General features: G+C 42.8%; 1 protein-coding gene across 1 annotated transcript in view; it reads left to right on the top strand.

Annotated features, from left to right (window-relative positions):
* The window catches only part of SYN3 (synapsin III), a 222,306-nt gene that overhangs the window by 58,952 nt on the left and 146,544 nt on the right, over window positions 1-16,810 (top strand). The window contains exon 3 of the mRNA XM_069763145.1: window positions 13,739-13,796. Coding sequence (XP_069619246.1) covers window positions 13,739-13,796 — 58 coding nt within the window. The remainder of the gene's footprint in view (window positions 1-13,738; window positions 13,797-16,810) is intronic.

Genomic DNA, 16,810 nt, shown 5'->3' with positions numbered 1-16,810 from the left:
TTTACTACTCTGGCGGAGAAAATTGCGCGGGAGCCCACGCCAATTTTTTCCGCCATTTAACCCTTTATTTTAAGAGCTAGAACGGCCAAATTTTGCAGATACACACTACTGACATTAGTAGTGTGGAATCTGCAAAAAAAATGGAGAGAAGACATGGTTTACTGTATGTAAACCATGTCTCAAATCATGTCGGGTTTTAGGAAGGAGAAGGAAAAAGCCGGTAATTGAATTACCGGCTTTCAAGCTGTCTAGCGCTGGAATAAATATTAATATATATACATATATGTGTCTCACTGACATATATATATATATATGTACCTATTCTATGTGTACACATTTATTCTACCTATTCTACTGTAAGCTGTCAGTGTGATTTTACTGTACACCGCACTGAATTACCGGCTTTCAAGCTGTCTAGCGCTGGAATAAATATTAATATATATACATATATGTGTCTCACTGACATATATATATATATATATACCTATTCTATGTGTACACATTTATTCTACCTATTGGACTGTAAGCTGTCAGTGTGATTTTACTGTACACCGCACTGAATTACCGGCTTTTCTCTCTAACAGCGCTGCGTATTTCTCGCAAGTCACACTGCTTGTCCGTGTGTAATCCGTATTTTTCACGCTTCCATAGACTTTCATTGGCGTATTTCTTGCGCAGTACGGTGACAAACGCAGCATGCTGCGATTTTGTACGGCCGTAGAAAGCCGTATAATACTGATCAGTAAAATACGGCAAATAGGAGCAGGGGCATAGAGAATAATTGTGCCGTATTTTTTGCGAGTTTTACGGACGTAGATTCTGCGCTCTTACGTCCGTAAAACTCGCATGTGTGACGGCGGCCTTAAAGGGAATGTGATTTCCCATGGATGATGCCGCTGGGACATTTTTCCACCTTTGCTCGGCATCTCCCAGGCAGAGTGCCGCCATTATGTGCACACAATACCCCCATACAGCAGTGTCTTGTCTCCCCGGACCCTCCGGAGCCGGTGACTGGGACGCTCACAGTTTCTCAGCTTCGTCCGGGACGTGTGGTGTCTCTGGATTAATCCTACATACTGGGGGGACGCGGGGGGACATGATCTACATACACAGCAGGGTCCAGGCGAAAAAGAAGAAGCCGCCAAAAATAAATCAGGGCGCAAAAGAAAAGAATCCAACGTATTCCCATGGGAGATTTCCCCCGATCCATCCTGGGGGAGCAGATAGGAATGTCATTCATGGGGGACTTATCGATTCAGCACATTGTATGGGAGTATGGGACGTGTAGATCCCCCCAAAAGAAAATCGGTTATCCGTGAGCAGCTTTGGATGTGACTAGAGTATAAGAAATGACATATTTAGCTACACTGGATACAACTGAAGCAAACCCTCAGCTTTTCTTTTCCTGATAATGAAAAATGGAAAAACACTGTAATTATTATTTGGCCACTAGGTGGCGACATGCTATTACTCATTTTTCATGTTCTTTCTATTAGAATGTTAGTGGTGTTAACCACTGAGCCACCGTAAACTGCTAACCACTGAGCCACTGTAAAGTGATAACCACTGAGCCACCGTAAACTGCTAACCACTGAGCCACCGTAAACTGCTAACCACTGAGCCACCGTAAACTGCTAACCACTGAGCCACTGTAAAGTGATAACCACTGAGCCACGGAGACATTAGACATGTTGCAATTAAATCACTGACGTGTTTCAAAGACTCAAAGTGGGTCCAAGATCGATCTCCCTGACAAGAATCAAAGTCAACAACTCAGCAGCACTCAGAGTTTTTGCCAGGAACATGTGAATACTCTATTTTACAAAACATTTCAATGCCTGCTGTATGATTCTCTTTTTCCACCAAGTGTTTATGTGACTTCAGTCTACAGGTATTTTATTGTTCATGTGTGTTCACCCAATTATTCACTACTATAATACTGCCCCTCTGTACAAGAATATAACTACTATAATACTGCCCCCTATGTACAAGAATATAACTGCTATAATACTGCCCCTATGTACAAGAATATAACTACTATAATACTGCCTCCTATGTACAAGAATATAACTACTATAATACTGCCCCTATGTACAAGAATATAACTACTATAATACTGCTCCTATATACAAGAATATAACTACCATAATACTGCCCCTATGTACAAGAATATAACTACTATAATACTGCCCCCTATGTACAAGAATATAACTACTTATAAGACTGCTCCTATGTACAAGAATATAACTACTATAATACTGCCCCTATGTACAAGAATATAACGACTATAATACTGCCCCTATGTACAAGAATATAACTACTATAATACTGCCCCTATGTACAAGAATATAACTACTATAATACTGCCCCTATGTACAAGAATATAACTACTAAAATACTGCCCCTATGTACAAGAACATAACTACTATAATACTGCCCCTATGTACAAGAATATAACTACTATAATACTGCCCCTATGTACAAGAATATAACTACTATAATACTGCCCCCTATGTACAAGAATATATCTACTGTAATACTGCCCCCTATGTACAAGAATATAACTACTATAATACTGCCCCTATGTACAAGAACATAACTACTATAATACTGCCCCTATGTACAAGAATATAACTACTATAATACTGCCCCTATGTACAAGAATATAACTACTATAATACTGCCCCCTATGTACAAGAATATAACTACTATAATACTGCCCCTATGTACAAGAATATAACTACTATAATACTGCCCCTATGTACAGGAATATAACTACTATAATACTGTCCCCTATGTACAAGAATATAACTACTATAATACTGCTCCTGTGTGCAAGAATATAACTGCTATAATACTACCCCTATGTACAAGAATATAAGTACTATAATACTGCTCCTATGTACAAGAATATAACTACTATAATACTGTCCCCTATGTACAAGAATATAACTACTATAATACTGCTCCTATGTACAAGAATATAACTACTATAATACTGCCCCTATGTACAAGAATATAACTACTATAATACTGCCCCTATGTACAAGAATATAACTACTATAATACTGCCCCCTATGTACAAGAATATAACTACTATAATACTGCCCCCTATGTACAAGAATATAACTACTATAATACTACCCCTATGTACAAGAATATAACTACTATAATACTGCCCCTATGTACAAGAATATAACTGCTATAATACTGCTCTGTTATGAATTCTGTTGTCGGGCTCCCTCCTGTGGTCATGAATGGTACTTCGGCTGGTTCTGTCCATGGACTTTCTCTGGTGGCTGTGGGTGTTTCTGAGTTTCCTTCCACAGGTGACGAGGTTAATTCGTTAGCTGGCTGCTCTATTTAACTCCACTTAGATATTTGCTCCATGCCACCTGTCAATGTTCCAGTATTGGTCTAGTTCTCTCCTGGATCGTTCTTGTGACCTGTCTTCCCAGCAGAAGCTAAGTGACTGCTTGTTTTTCTCTGGTTTGCTATTTTTCTGTCCAGCTTGCTATTTGGATTGTTGTCTTGCTTGCTGGAAGCTCTGGGACGCAGAGGGAGCGCCTACGCACCGTGAGTCGGTGCGGAGGGTCTTTTTGCGCCCTCTGCGTGGTCTTTTTGTAGGTTTTTGTGCTGACCGCAAAGCTACCTTTCCTATCCTCAGTCTGTTCAGTAAGTCGGGCCTCACTTTGCTTAATCTATTTCATCTCTGTGTTTGTATTTTCATCTTTACTCACAGTCATTATATGTGGGGGGCTGCCTTTTCCTTTGGGGAATTTCTTTGAGGCAAGGTAGGCTTTATTTTTCTATCTTCAGGGCTAGCTAGTTCCTTAGGCTATGCCGAGTTGCATAGGGAGCGTTAGGAGCAATCCACGGCTATTTCTAGTGTGTGTGATAGGATTAGGGATTGCGGTCAGCAGAGTTCCCACGTCCCAGAGCTCGTCCTATATTATTAGTAACTATCAGGTCATTCTGTGCGCTCTTAACCACCAGGTCCATTATTGTCCTGACCACCAGGTCATAACAGTACAGGTGGCCCAAAGTACTAATGCATCTCAATAGAGGGATAAGAGAAGTTCTGAGACCATTTTTTTTTCTTTGCAGTGTGTTTTGTCTCTCTTTTCCCCTTTACATCTGGGTGGTTCAGGACACTGGTGTAAACATGGACATTCAAGGTCTGTCCTCTTTGATGGATAATCTCACTACAAGGGTACAAAACATTCAAGATTTTGTGGTTCAGAATCCGATGTCAGAGCCTAGGATTCCAATTCCTGATTTGTTTTTTTGGTGATAGATCTAAGTTCTTGAATTTCAAAAATAATTGTAAATTGTTTCTTGCCTTGAAACCTCGCTCCTCAGGTGACCCTGTTCAACAAGTAAAGATCATTATTTCTTTGTTACGTGGTGACCCTCAAGACTGGGCATTTTCCCTTGCGCCAGGGGATCCTGCATTATGTAATATTGATGCGTTTTTCCTGGCGCTTGGATTGCTTTATGACGAACCTAATTCAGTGGATCAGGCAGAGAAAATCTTGCTGGCTCTGTGTCAGGGTCAGGATGAAGCGGAGATATATTTTCAGAAGTTTAGAAAGTGGTCTGTGCTCACTCAGTGGAATGAATGTGCCCTGGCAGCAATCTTCAGAAAGGGTCTCTCTGAGGCTCTTAAGGATGTCATGGTGGGATTTCCCATGCCTGCTGGTCTGAATGAGTCTATGTCTTTGGCCATTCAGATCGATCGACGCTTGCGTGAGCGTAAAGCTGTGCACCATTTGGCGGTACTATCTGAGCATGGGCCTGAGCCTATGCAATGTGATAGGACTTTGACCAGAGCTGAACGGCAAGAACACCGACGTCGGAATGGGCTGTGTTTTTACTGTGGTGATTCCACTCATGCTATCTCCGATTGTCCTAAGCGCACTAAGCGGTTCGCTAGGTCTGCCACCATTGGTACGGTACAGTCGAAATTTCTATTGTCTGTTACTCTGATTTGCTCTTTGTCATCCTATTCTATTATGGCGTTTGTGGATTCAGGCGCTGCCCTGAATTTGATGGACTTGAAGTATGCTAAGCGTTGTGGTTTTTTCTTGGAGCCCTTGCAGTGTCCTATTCCATTGAGAGGAATTGATGCTACGCCTTTGGCCAAGAATAAGCCTCAGTACTGGACCCAGCTGACCATGTGCATGGCTCCTGCACATCAGGAGGATATCCGCTTTCTGGTGTTGCATAATCTGCATGATGTGGTCGTTTTGGGGTTGCCATGGCTACAGGTTCATAATCCAGTATTGGACTGGAAATCTATGTCTGTGTCCAGCTGGGGTTGCCAGGGGGTGCATGGTGATGTTCCATTTTTGTCTATTTCATCCACTCCTTCTGAAGTTCCAGAGTTTTTGTCGGATTATCGGGATGTATTTGATGAGCCCAAAGCCAGTGCCCTACCTCCGCATAGGGATTGCGATTGTGCTATCAATTTGATTCCTGGTAGTAAGTTTCCTAAGGGCCGATTGTTCAATTTATCTGTGCCAGAGCACGCCGCTATGCGGAGTTATATAAAGGAATCCTTGGAGAAAGGCCATATTCGCCCGTCGCCATCACCGTTAGGAGCAGGGTTCTTTTTTGTGGCCAAGAAGGATGGTTCGCTGAGACCTTGTATTGATTACCGCCTTCTCAATAAAATTACAGTCACATTTCAGTATCCTTTGCCGTTGCTGTCTGATTTGTTTGCTCGTATTAAAGGGGCTAGTTGGTTCACCAAGATAGATCTTCGAGGGGCGTATAATTTTGTGCGTATTAAACAAGGCGATGAATGGAAAACAGCATTTAATACGCCCGAGGGCCATTTTGAGTACCTGGTTATGCCATTCGGGCTTTCTAATGCTCCATCAGTATTTCAGTCCTTTATGCATGACATCTTCCGAGAGTACCTGGATAGATTCCTGATTGTGTATTTGGATGATATTTTGGTCTTTTCGGATGAGTGGGAGTCTCATGTGAAGCAGGTCAGAATGGTGTTCCAGGTCCTTCGTGCGAATTCCTTGTTTGTGAAGGGGTCAAAGTGTCTCTTTGGAGTTCAGAAGGTTTCATTTTTGGGCTTCATTTTTTCCCCTTCTACTATCGATATGCACCCTGTTAAAGTCCAAGCCATTTACGACTGGACTCAGCCGACATCTGTGAAGAGCCTGCAAAAGTTCCTGGGCTTTGCTAATTTTTATCGGCGCTTCATCGCTAATTTTTCTACTGTTGCTAAACCGTTGACTGATTTGACCAAGAAGGGTGCTGATGTGGTCAATTGGTCTTCTGCGGCTGTAGAGGCTTTTCAGGAGTTGAAGCGTCGTTTTTCTTCTGCCCCTGTGTTGTGCCAGCCAGATGTTTCGCTCCTGTTTCAGGTTGAGGTTGATGCTTCTGAGATTGGAGCAGGGGCTGTTTTGTCGCAAAGAAGTTCTGATGGCTCGGTGATGAAGCCATGTGCTTTCTTTTCTAGAAAGTTTTCGGCTGCTGAGCGCAATTATGATGTTGGTAATCGAGAGTTGTTGGCCATGAAGTGGGCATTCGAGGAGTGGCGTCATTGGCTTGAAGGAGCCAAGCATCGCGTGGTGGTCTTGACAGATCACAAGAATTTGACTTATCTTGAGTCTGCCAAACGGTTGAATCCGAGACAGGCTCGATGGTCGTTATTTTTCTCCCGTTTTGATTTTGTGGTTTCGTACCTTCCGGGTTCTAAGAATGTGAAGGCTGATGCCCTGTCAAGGAGTTTTGTGCCTGACTCTCCGGGTGTTCCTGAGCCGGCAGGTATTCTCAAAGAGGGGGTAATTTTGTCTGCCATCTCCCCTGATTTGCGGCGGGTGCTGCAAAAATTTCAGGCTGATAGACCTGACCGTTGCCCAGCAGAGAAACTGTTTGTCCCTGATAGATGGACTAGTAGAGTTATCTCTGAGATTCATTGTTCAGTGTTGGCTGGGCATCCTGGAATCTTTAGTACCAGAGATTTGGTGGCTAGATCCTTTTGGTGGCCGTCTTTGTCACGGGATGTGCGTTCTTTTGTGCAGTCCTGTGCGACTTGTGCTCGGGCTAAGCCCTGCTGTTCTCGTGCCAGTGGGTTGCTTTTGCCCTTGCCGGTCCCGAAGAGGCCCTGGACGCATATTTCTATGGATTTTATTTCGGATCTCCCCGTCTCTCAAAAGATGTCGGTCATTTGGGTGGTTTGTGATCGCTTTTCTAAGATGGTCCATTTGGTACCTTTGTCTAAATTGCCTTCCTCCTCTGATTTGGTGCCATTATTTTTCCAGCATGTGGTTCGTTTACATGGTATCCCGGAGAACATCGTTTCTGACAGAGGTTCCCAGTTTGTTTAGAGGTTTTGGCGATCTTTTTGTGCTAGGATGGGCATTGATTTGTCTTTTTCCTCAGCTTTCCATCCTCAGACAAATGGCCAAACCGAACGAACTAATCAGACTTTGGAAACATATCTGAGATGCTTTGTTTCTGCTGATCAGGATGATTGGGTGTCCTTTTTGCCGTTGGCTGAGTTCGCCCTTAATAATCGGGCCAGCTCGGCTACTTTGGTTTTGCCGTTTTTCTGCAATTCTGGTTTCCATCCGCGTTTCTCTTCAGGGCAGGTTGAGTCTTCGGACTGTCCTGGTGTAGATACTGTGGTGGACAGGTTGCAGCAGATTTGGACTCATGTGGTGGACAATTTGACATTGTCCCAGGAGAAGGCTCAACGTTTCGCTAACCGCCGGCGTTGTGTGGGTCCCCGACTTCGTGTTGGGGATTTGGTTTGGTTGTCGTCTCGTTATGTTCCTATGAACATTTCCTCTCCTAAGTTTAAGCCTCGTTTCATTGGTCCGTATAAGATTTCTGAGGTTATCAATCCTGTGTCATTTCGTTTGGCCCTTCCTGCTTCTTTTGCCATCCATAATGTGTTCCATAGGTCGTTATTGCGGAGATACGTGGCGCCTGTGGTTCCATCCGTTGATCCTCCTGCCCCGGTGTTGGTTGAGGGGGAGTTGGAGTATGTGGTGGAGAAGATTTTGGATTCTCGTATTTCGAGAAGGAAACTCCAGTACCTGGTCAAGTGGAAGGGTTATGGTCAGGAAGATAATTCCTGGGTTTTTGCCTCTGATGTTCATGCTGCCGATCTGGTTCGTGCCTTTCATTTGGCTCGTCCTGGTCGGCCTGGGGGCTCTGGTGAGGGTTCGGTGACCCCTCCTCAAGGGGGGGGTACTGTTGTGAATTCTGTTGTCGGGCTCCCTCCTGTGGTCATGAATGGTACTTCGGCTGGTTCTGTCCATGGACTTTCTCTGGTGGCTGTGGGTGTTTCTGAGTTTCCTTCCACAGGTGACGAGGTTAATTCATTAGCTGGCTGCTCTATTTAACTCCACTTAGATCTTTGCTCCATGCCACCTGTCAATGTTCCAGTATTGGTCTAGTTCACTCCTGGATCGTTCTTGTGACCTGTCTTCCCAGCAGAAGCTAAGTGACTGCTTGTTTTTCTCTGGTTTGCTATTTTTCTGTCCAGCTTGCTATTTGGATTGTTGTCTTGCTTGCTGGAAGCTCTGGGACGCAGAGGGAGCGCCTCCGCACCGTGAGTCGGTGCGGAGGGTCTTTTTGCGCCCTCTGCGTGGTCTTTTTGTAGGTTTTTGTGCTGACCGCAAAGCTACCTTTCCTATCCTCAGTCTGTTCAGTAAGTCGGGCCTCACTTTGCTAAATCTATTTCATCTCTGTGTTTGTATTTTCATCTTTACTCACAGTCATTATATGTGGGGGGCTGCCTTTTCCTTTGGGGAGTTTCTCTGAGGCAAGGTAGGCTTTATTTTTCTATCTTTAGGGCTAGCTAGTTCCTTAGGCTATGCCAAGTTGCATAGGGAGCGTTAGGAGCAATCCACGGCTATTTATCGTGTGGTTGATAGGATTAGGGATTGCGGTCAGCAGAGTTCCCATGTCCCAGAGCTCGTCCTATATTATCAGTAACTATCAGGTCATTCCGTGTGCTCTTAACCACCAGGTCCATTATTGTCCTGACCACCAGGTCATAACACTGCTCCCTGTGTATAAGAATATAACTACTATAATACTGCCCCTATGTACAAGAATATAACTATTATAATACTGCTCCTATGTACAAGAATATAACTACTATAATACTGCCCCTATGTACAAGAATATAACTACTATAATACTGCTCCTATGTACAGGAATATAACTACTGTAATACTGCTCCTATGTACAAGAATATAACTACTATAATACTGTCTCCTATGTACAAGAATATAACTACTATAATACTGCTCCTATGTACAAAAATATAACTACTATAATACTGCTCCTATGTACAAGAATACAACTACTATAATACTGCCCCTATGTACAAGAATATAACTATTATAATACTGTCCCTTTATACAAGAATATAACTACTATAATACTGCCCCCTATGTACAAGAATATAACTATTATAATACTGTCCCTTTATACAAGAATATAACTACTATAATACTGCCCCCTATGTACAAGAATATAACTACTATAATACTGCCCCTATGTATAAGAATATAACTAATATAATACTGCCCCTATGTACAAGAATATAACTACTATAATACTGCCCCTATGTATAAGAATATAACTAATATAATACTGCCCCCTATGTACAAGAATATAACTACTATAATACTGCTCCCTATGTATAAGAATATAACTACTATAATACTGCCCCTATGTACAAGAATATAACTATTATAATACTGCTCCTATGTACAAGACTATAACTACTATAATACTGCCCCTATGTACAAGAATATAACTACTATAATACTGCTCCTATGTACAAGACTATAACTACTATAATACTGCTCCTATGTACAAGAATATAACTACCATAATAATGCCTCTATGTACAAGAATATAACTACTATAATACTGCCCCTATGTACAAGAATATAACTACTATAATACTGCTCCTATGTACAAGAACATAACTACTATAATACTGCCCTCTATGTACAAGAATAGAACTACTGTAATACTGCCCCTATGTACAAGAATATAACTACTATAATACTGCCCCTATGTACAAGAATATAACTACTATAATACTGCCCCTATGTACAAGAATATATCTGCTATAATATTGCCCCTATGTACAAGAATATAACTACTATAATACTGCCCCTATGTACAAGAATATAACTACTATAATACTGCTCCTATGTACAAGAATATAACTACTATAATACTGCTCCTATGTACAAGAATATAACTACTATAATACTGCCCCTATGTACAAGAATATATCTGCTATAATATTGCCCCTATGTACAAGAATATAACTACTATAATACTGCCCCTATGTACAAGAATATAACTACTATAATACTGCTCCTATGTACAAGAATATATCTACTATAATACTGCTCCTATATAAAACAATATAACTACTATCATTTTGCCCCTATGTGCAAGAATATAACTACTATAATACTGCCCCCTATGTACAAGAATATAACTACTATAATACTGCCCCCTATGTACAAGAATATAACTACTATAATACTGCTCCTATGTACAAGAATATATCTACTATAATACTGCTCCTATATAAAACAATATAACTACTATCATTTTGCCCCTATGTGCAAGAATATAACTACTATAATACTGCCCCTATGTACAAGAATATAACTACTATAATACTGCCCCCTATGTACAAGAATATAACTACTATAATACTGCCCCCTATGTACAAGAATATAACTACTATAATACTGCCCCCTATGTACAAGAATATAACTACTATAATACTGCTCCTATGTACAAGAATATAACTACTATAATACTGCCCCTATGTACAAGAATATAACTACTATAATACTGCCCCTATCTACAAGAATATAACTACTATAATACTGCCCCTATGTACAAGAATATAACTACTATAATACTGCTCCTATGTACAAGAATATAACTACTATAATACTGCCCCTATGTACAAGAATATAACTACTATAATACTGCCCCTATGTACAAGAATATAACTACTATAATACTGCCCCTATGTACAAGAATATAACTACTATAATACTGCCCCTATGTATAAGAATATAACTAATATAAGGCCGGCGTCACACTAGAGAGTTTTACAGACGTATGAGCGCATAAAATACGTTCGTAAAACACGCCTAACAAACGTCCCAATGCTTCTCTATGCCCCTGCTCCTATCTTCCGTATTTTACGGCTTTCTACGGCCCTCGAAAATCGCAGCATGCTGCGTTTGTCCCCGTATTGCGCAAAAAAAACGCCAATTAAAGTCTATGGAAGCCAGAAAAATACGGATTACACACAGACCAGCAGTGTGACTTGCGAGAAATGCGCAGCGATGTTAGCGAGAAAAGCCGGCAATTCAGTGCGGTGTACAGTAAAATCACACTTACAGCTTCCAGTAGAATAGGTGGAATAAATGTGTACACATAGAATAGGTATATATATATACGTATGTCAGTGAGACACATATATGTATATATATTAATATTTCATCCAGCGTGATATAGCAGAAAGCCGGTAATTCAATTGTCGGCTTTTGCTATCTCCTTCCTAAACCCGACATGATATGTGACATGGTTACATACAGTAAACCATCTCATATCCCCATTTTTTTGCATATTCCTCACTACTAATGTTAGTAGTGTGTATGTGCAAAATTTGGCCGTTCTAGCTATTAAATTAAAGGGTTGAATCGCGGAATTTTCTCCGCCAGAGTAGTAAAGCCAGTGACTGAGGGCAGATATTAATAGCCTGGAGAGGGTCCACGGTTATTGGCCCCCCCTTGGCTAAAAACATCTGCCCCCAGCCACCCCAGAAAAGGCACATATGGAAGATTCGCCTATTCTGGCACTTGGCCACTCTCTTCCCATTCCCGTATAGCGGTGGGATATGGGGTAATGAAGGGTTAATGTCACCTTGCTAATGTAAGGTGACATTAAGCCAAATTAATAATGGAGAGGCGTCAATTATTACACCTATCCATTATTAATCCAAGTGTATGAAAGAGTTAAATAAAAAACACACGCATTATTAAAAAGTATTTTAATGAAATAAAAACAAAGGTTGTTGTAATAATTTATTCTACGCTCAATCCATCTGAAGACCCTCGCTCTGTAACAAAGAAAAAATAATAAACCAACAATATACATACCTTCCGAAGATCTGTAAGGTCCCACGATGTAGATCCATCTGAAGGGGTTAAAATATTTTGCAGCCAGGAGCTCTGTTAATGCAGCGGTGCTCCTGGCTGCAAAACCTCAGGGAATGAAGGTAAAGTAGGTCAATGACCTGTAGTTACCTTCATTTGCGGTGATGCGCCCTCTGCTGGTTGTCCTCATATGAAGTCGAGCCTGGGAGCTTTCTAGGAAAGTTCCCACGCTCCAGGAACAACCAGCAGAGGGCGCCTCACCGTAAATGAAGGTAAATATAGGTCATTGACCTACTTTACCTTCATTCCCTGAGGTTTTGCAGCCAGGAGCAGCTGCATTAGCAGAGCTCCTGGCTGCAAAATATTTTAACCCCTTCAGATGGATTTACATCGTGGAACGTTACAGATCTTCGGAAGGTATGTATATTGTTGGTTTATTATTTTTTCTTTGTTACAGAGCGAGGGTCTTCAGATGGATTGAGCGAAGAATAAATTATTACAACAACCTTTGTTTTTATTTCATTAAAATAATTTTTAATAATGTGTTTGTGTTTTTTTTAACCCTTTACTACTATTGGATTAATAATGGATAGGTGTCATAATTGACGCCTCTCCATTATTAATCTGGCTTAATGTCACCTTACAATAGCAAGGTGGCATTAACCCTTCATTATCCCATATCCCGCCGCTACACGGGAATGGGAAGAGAGTGGCCAAGTGCCAGAATAGGCGCATCTTCCAGATGTGCCTTTTCTGGGGTGGCTGGGGGCAGATGTTTTTAGCCAGGGGGGGGCAATAACCGTGGACCCTCTCCAGGCTATTAATATCTGCCCTCAGTCACTGGCTTTACTACTCTGGCGGAGAAAATTGCACGGGAGCCCACGCCAATTTTTTCCGCCATTTAACTCTTTAATTTAATAGCTACAGCGCCCAAATTTTGCACATACACACTACTAACATTAGTAGTGTGGAATATGCAAAAAAAATGGGATATCAGATGGTTTACTGTATGTAACCAGGTCTCATATCATGTCGGGTTTAGGAAGGAGAAAGCAAAAGCCGGCAACTGAATTACCGGCTTTCTGCTATATCGCGCTGGATGAAATAATAATATATATATATATAGAGACAGTATATATGTTTTTTTTGTTTTTTGTTTTTTTTTACACATGGATCCCTTGTATATCCTTGTATGTCGGTTTTGCAAGCCTGCGAGAAAAACACGCAGTACGTATGCCATACGGATTACATACGGAGGATGCCATGCGCAAAATACGCTGACACACCCTGCCTACGGAGGAGCTACAGACCACTATTTTGGGGACTTTTCAGCGTATTACGGCCGTAATATACGGACCGTATTGTCTTACGCTGAGTGTGACGCCGGCCTAATACTGCCCCTGTATACTAGAATATAACTACTATAATACTGCTCCTATGTACAAAACATGGCTATGACTAGCAATAAACTACTTTATTTTACATTTGCACAGCCCCATAAAACTCCTTTTCCTTTTTGACAGCTGATGATTTGTTCCCTTCTTTTTCAGGGCCAAGTATTTCAGAGGGAAGAAAGTGGACAAAGATTATGAGATTCGGGTGGAGCAGGTAGGTGGTACTAAGATATTTCATTACTGAGCTATAAAGTTTATAAGTTAATGTGTTTTCAGTAACTATAAGTACTCAAAACCAAATAGAAAATTGGACCAAACGCCATATCTAAAGCTCCGTCATATATACTACAACAGATTAGTTCTTGCTATATGCCCACTAGGGGGAGCTCCCTGTGTACAGAGATACATGATAAGATCCTGTCTGCAGCCACCACTAGGGGGAGCTCCCTGTATACAGAGATACATGATAAGATCCTGTCTGCAGCCACCACTAGAGGGAGCTCTCTGTATACAGAGATACATGATAAGATCCTGTCTGCAGTCACCACTAGGGGGAGCTCCCTGTATACAGAGATACATGATAAGATCCTGTGTGCAGCCACCACTAGGGGGAGCTCCCTGTATACAGAGATACATGATAAGATCCTGTCTGCAGCCACCACTAGAGGGAGCTCCCTGTACACAGAGAGACATGATAAGATCCTGTCTGCAGCCACCACTAGGGGGAGCTCCCTGTATACAGAGAGACATGATAAGATCCTGTCTGCAGACACCACTAGGGGGAGCTCCCTGTATACAGAGATACGTGATAAGATCCTGTCTGCAGCCACCACTAGGGGGAGCTCCCTGTATACAGAGAGACATGATAAGATCCTGTATGCAGACACCACTAGGGGGAGCTCCCTGTATACAGAGATACGTGATAAGATCCTGTCTGCAGCCACCACTAGGGGGAGCTCCCTGTATACAGAGAGACATGATAAGATCCTGTCTGCAGCCACCACTAGGGGGAGCTCCCTGTATACAGAGATACATGATAAGATCCTGTCTGCAGCCACCACTAGGGGGAGCTCCCTGTATACAGAGATGCATGATAAGATCCTTTCTGCAGTCACCACTAGGGGGAGCTCCCTGTATACAGAGATACATGATATGATCCTATCTCCAGCCACCACTAGGGGGAGCTCCCTGTATACAGAGAGACATGATAAGATCCTGTCTGCAGCCACCACTAGGGGGAGCTCCCTGTATACAGAGATACATGATAAGATTCTGTCTGCAGCCACCAGTAGGGGGAGCTCCCTGTATACAGAGATACATGATAAGATCCTGTCTGCAGCCACCACTAGGGGGAGCTCCCTGTATACAGAGATACATGATAAGATCCTGCCTGCAGCCACCACTAGGAGGAGCTCCCTGTATACAGAGATACATGATAAGATTCTGTCTGCAGCCACCACTAGGGGGAGCTCCCTGTATACAGAGATACATGATAAGATCCTGTCTGCAGTCACCACTAGGGGGAGCTCCCTGTATACAGAGATACATGATAAGATCCTCTCTGCAGCCACCACTAGGGGGAGCTCACTGTATACAGATACATGATAAGATCCTCTCTGCAGCCACCACTAGGGGGAGCTCCCTTTATACAGATACATGATAAGATCCTGTCTGCAGTCACCACTAGGGGGAGCTCCCTGTATAAAGAGATACATGATAAGATCCTGTCTGCAGCCACCACTAGGGGGAGCTCCCTGTATACAGAGATACATGATAAGATCCTGTCTGCAGTCACCACTAGGGGGAGCTCCCTGTATACAGAGATACATGATAAGATCCTGTCTGCAGCCACCACTAGGGGGAGCTCCCTGTATACAGAGATACATGATAAGATCCTGTCTGCAGTCACCACTAGGGGGAGCTCCCTGTATACAGAGATACATGATAAGATCCTGTCTGCAGTCACCACTAGGGAGAGCTCCCTGTATACAGAGATACATGATAACATCCTTTCTACAGCCACCACTAGGGGGAGTTCCCTGTATACAGAGATACATGATAAGATCCTGTCTGCAGTCACCACTAGGGGGAGCTCCCTGTATACAGAGATACATGATAACATCCTTTCTACAGCCACCACTAGGGGGAGTTCCCTGTATACAGAGATACATGATAAGATCCTGTCTGCAGCCACCACTAGGGGGAGCTCCCTGTATACAGAGATACATGATAACATCCTGTCAACAGCCACCACTAGGGGGAGCTCCCTGTATACAGAGATACATGATAAGATCCTGTCTGCAGCCACCACTAGGGGGAGCTCCCTGTATACAGAGATACATGATAAGATCCTGTCTGCAGCCACCACTAGGGGGAGCTCCCTGTATACAGAGATACATGATAAGATCCTGTCTGCAGCCACCACTAGGGGGAGCTCCCTGTATACAGAGATACGTGATAAGATCCTGTCTGCAGCCACCACTAGGGGGAGCTCCCTGTATACAGAGAGACATGATAAGATCCTGTCTGCAGACACCACTAGGGGGAGCTCCCTGTATACAGAGATACGTGATAAGATCCTGTCTGCAGCCACCACTAGGGGGAGCTCTCTGTATACAGAGAGACATGATAAGATCCTGTCTGCAGCCACCACTAGGGGGAGCTCCCTGTATACAGAGATACATGATAAGATCCTGTCTGCAGCCACCACTAGGGGGAGCTCCCTGTATACAGAGATGCATGATAAGATCCTGTCTGCAGTCACCACTAGGGGGAGCTCCCTGTATACAGAGATACATGATAAGATCCTCTCTGCAGCCACCACTAGGGGGAGCTCACTGTATACAGATACATGATAAGATCCTCTCTGCAGCCACCACTAGGGGGAGCTCCCTTTATACAGATACATGATAAGATCCTGTCTGCAGTCACCACTAGGGGGAGCTCCCTGTATAAAGAGATACATGATAAGATCCTGTCTGCAGCCACCACTAGGGGGAGCTCCCTGTATACAGAGATTCATGATAAGATCCTGTCTGCAGTCACCACTAGGGGGAGCTCCCTGTATACAGAGATACATGATAAGATCCTGTCTGCAGCCACCACTAGGGGGAGCTCCCTGTATACAGAGATACATGATAAGATCCTGTCTGCAGTCACCACTAGGGGGAGCTCCCTGTATACAGAGATACATGATAAGATCCTATCTGCAGTCACCACTAGGGGGAG

The sequence above is a fragment of the Ranitomeya imitator genome, chromosome 4 (genome assembly GCF_032444005.1).
Source record: "Ranitomeya imitator isolate aRanImi1 chromosome 4, aRanImi1.pri, whole genome shotgun sequence".
Classification (NCBI taxonomy): domain Eukaryota; kingdom Metazoa; phylum Chordata; class Amphibia; order Anura; family Dendrobatidae; genus Ranitomeya; species Ranitomeya imitator.
This window is presented reverse-complemented; position numbering and strand designations above follow the sequence as displayed.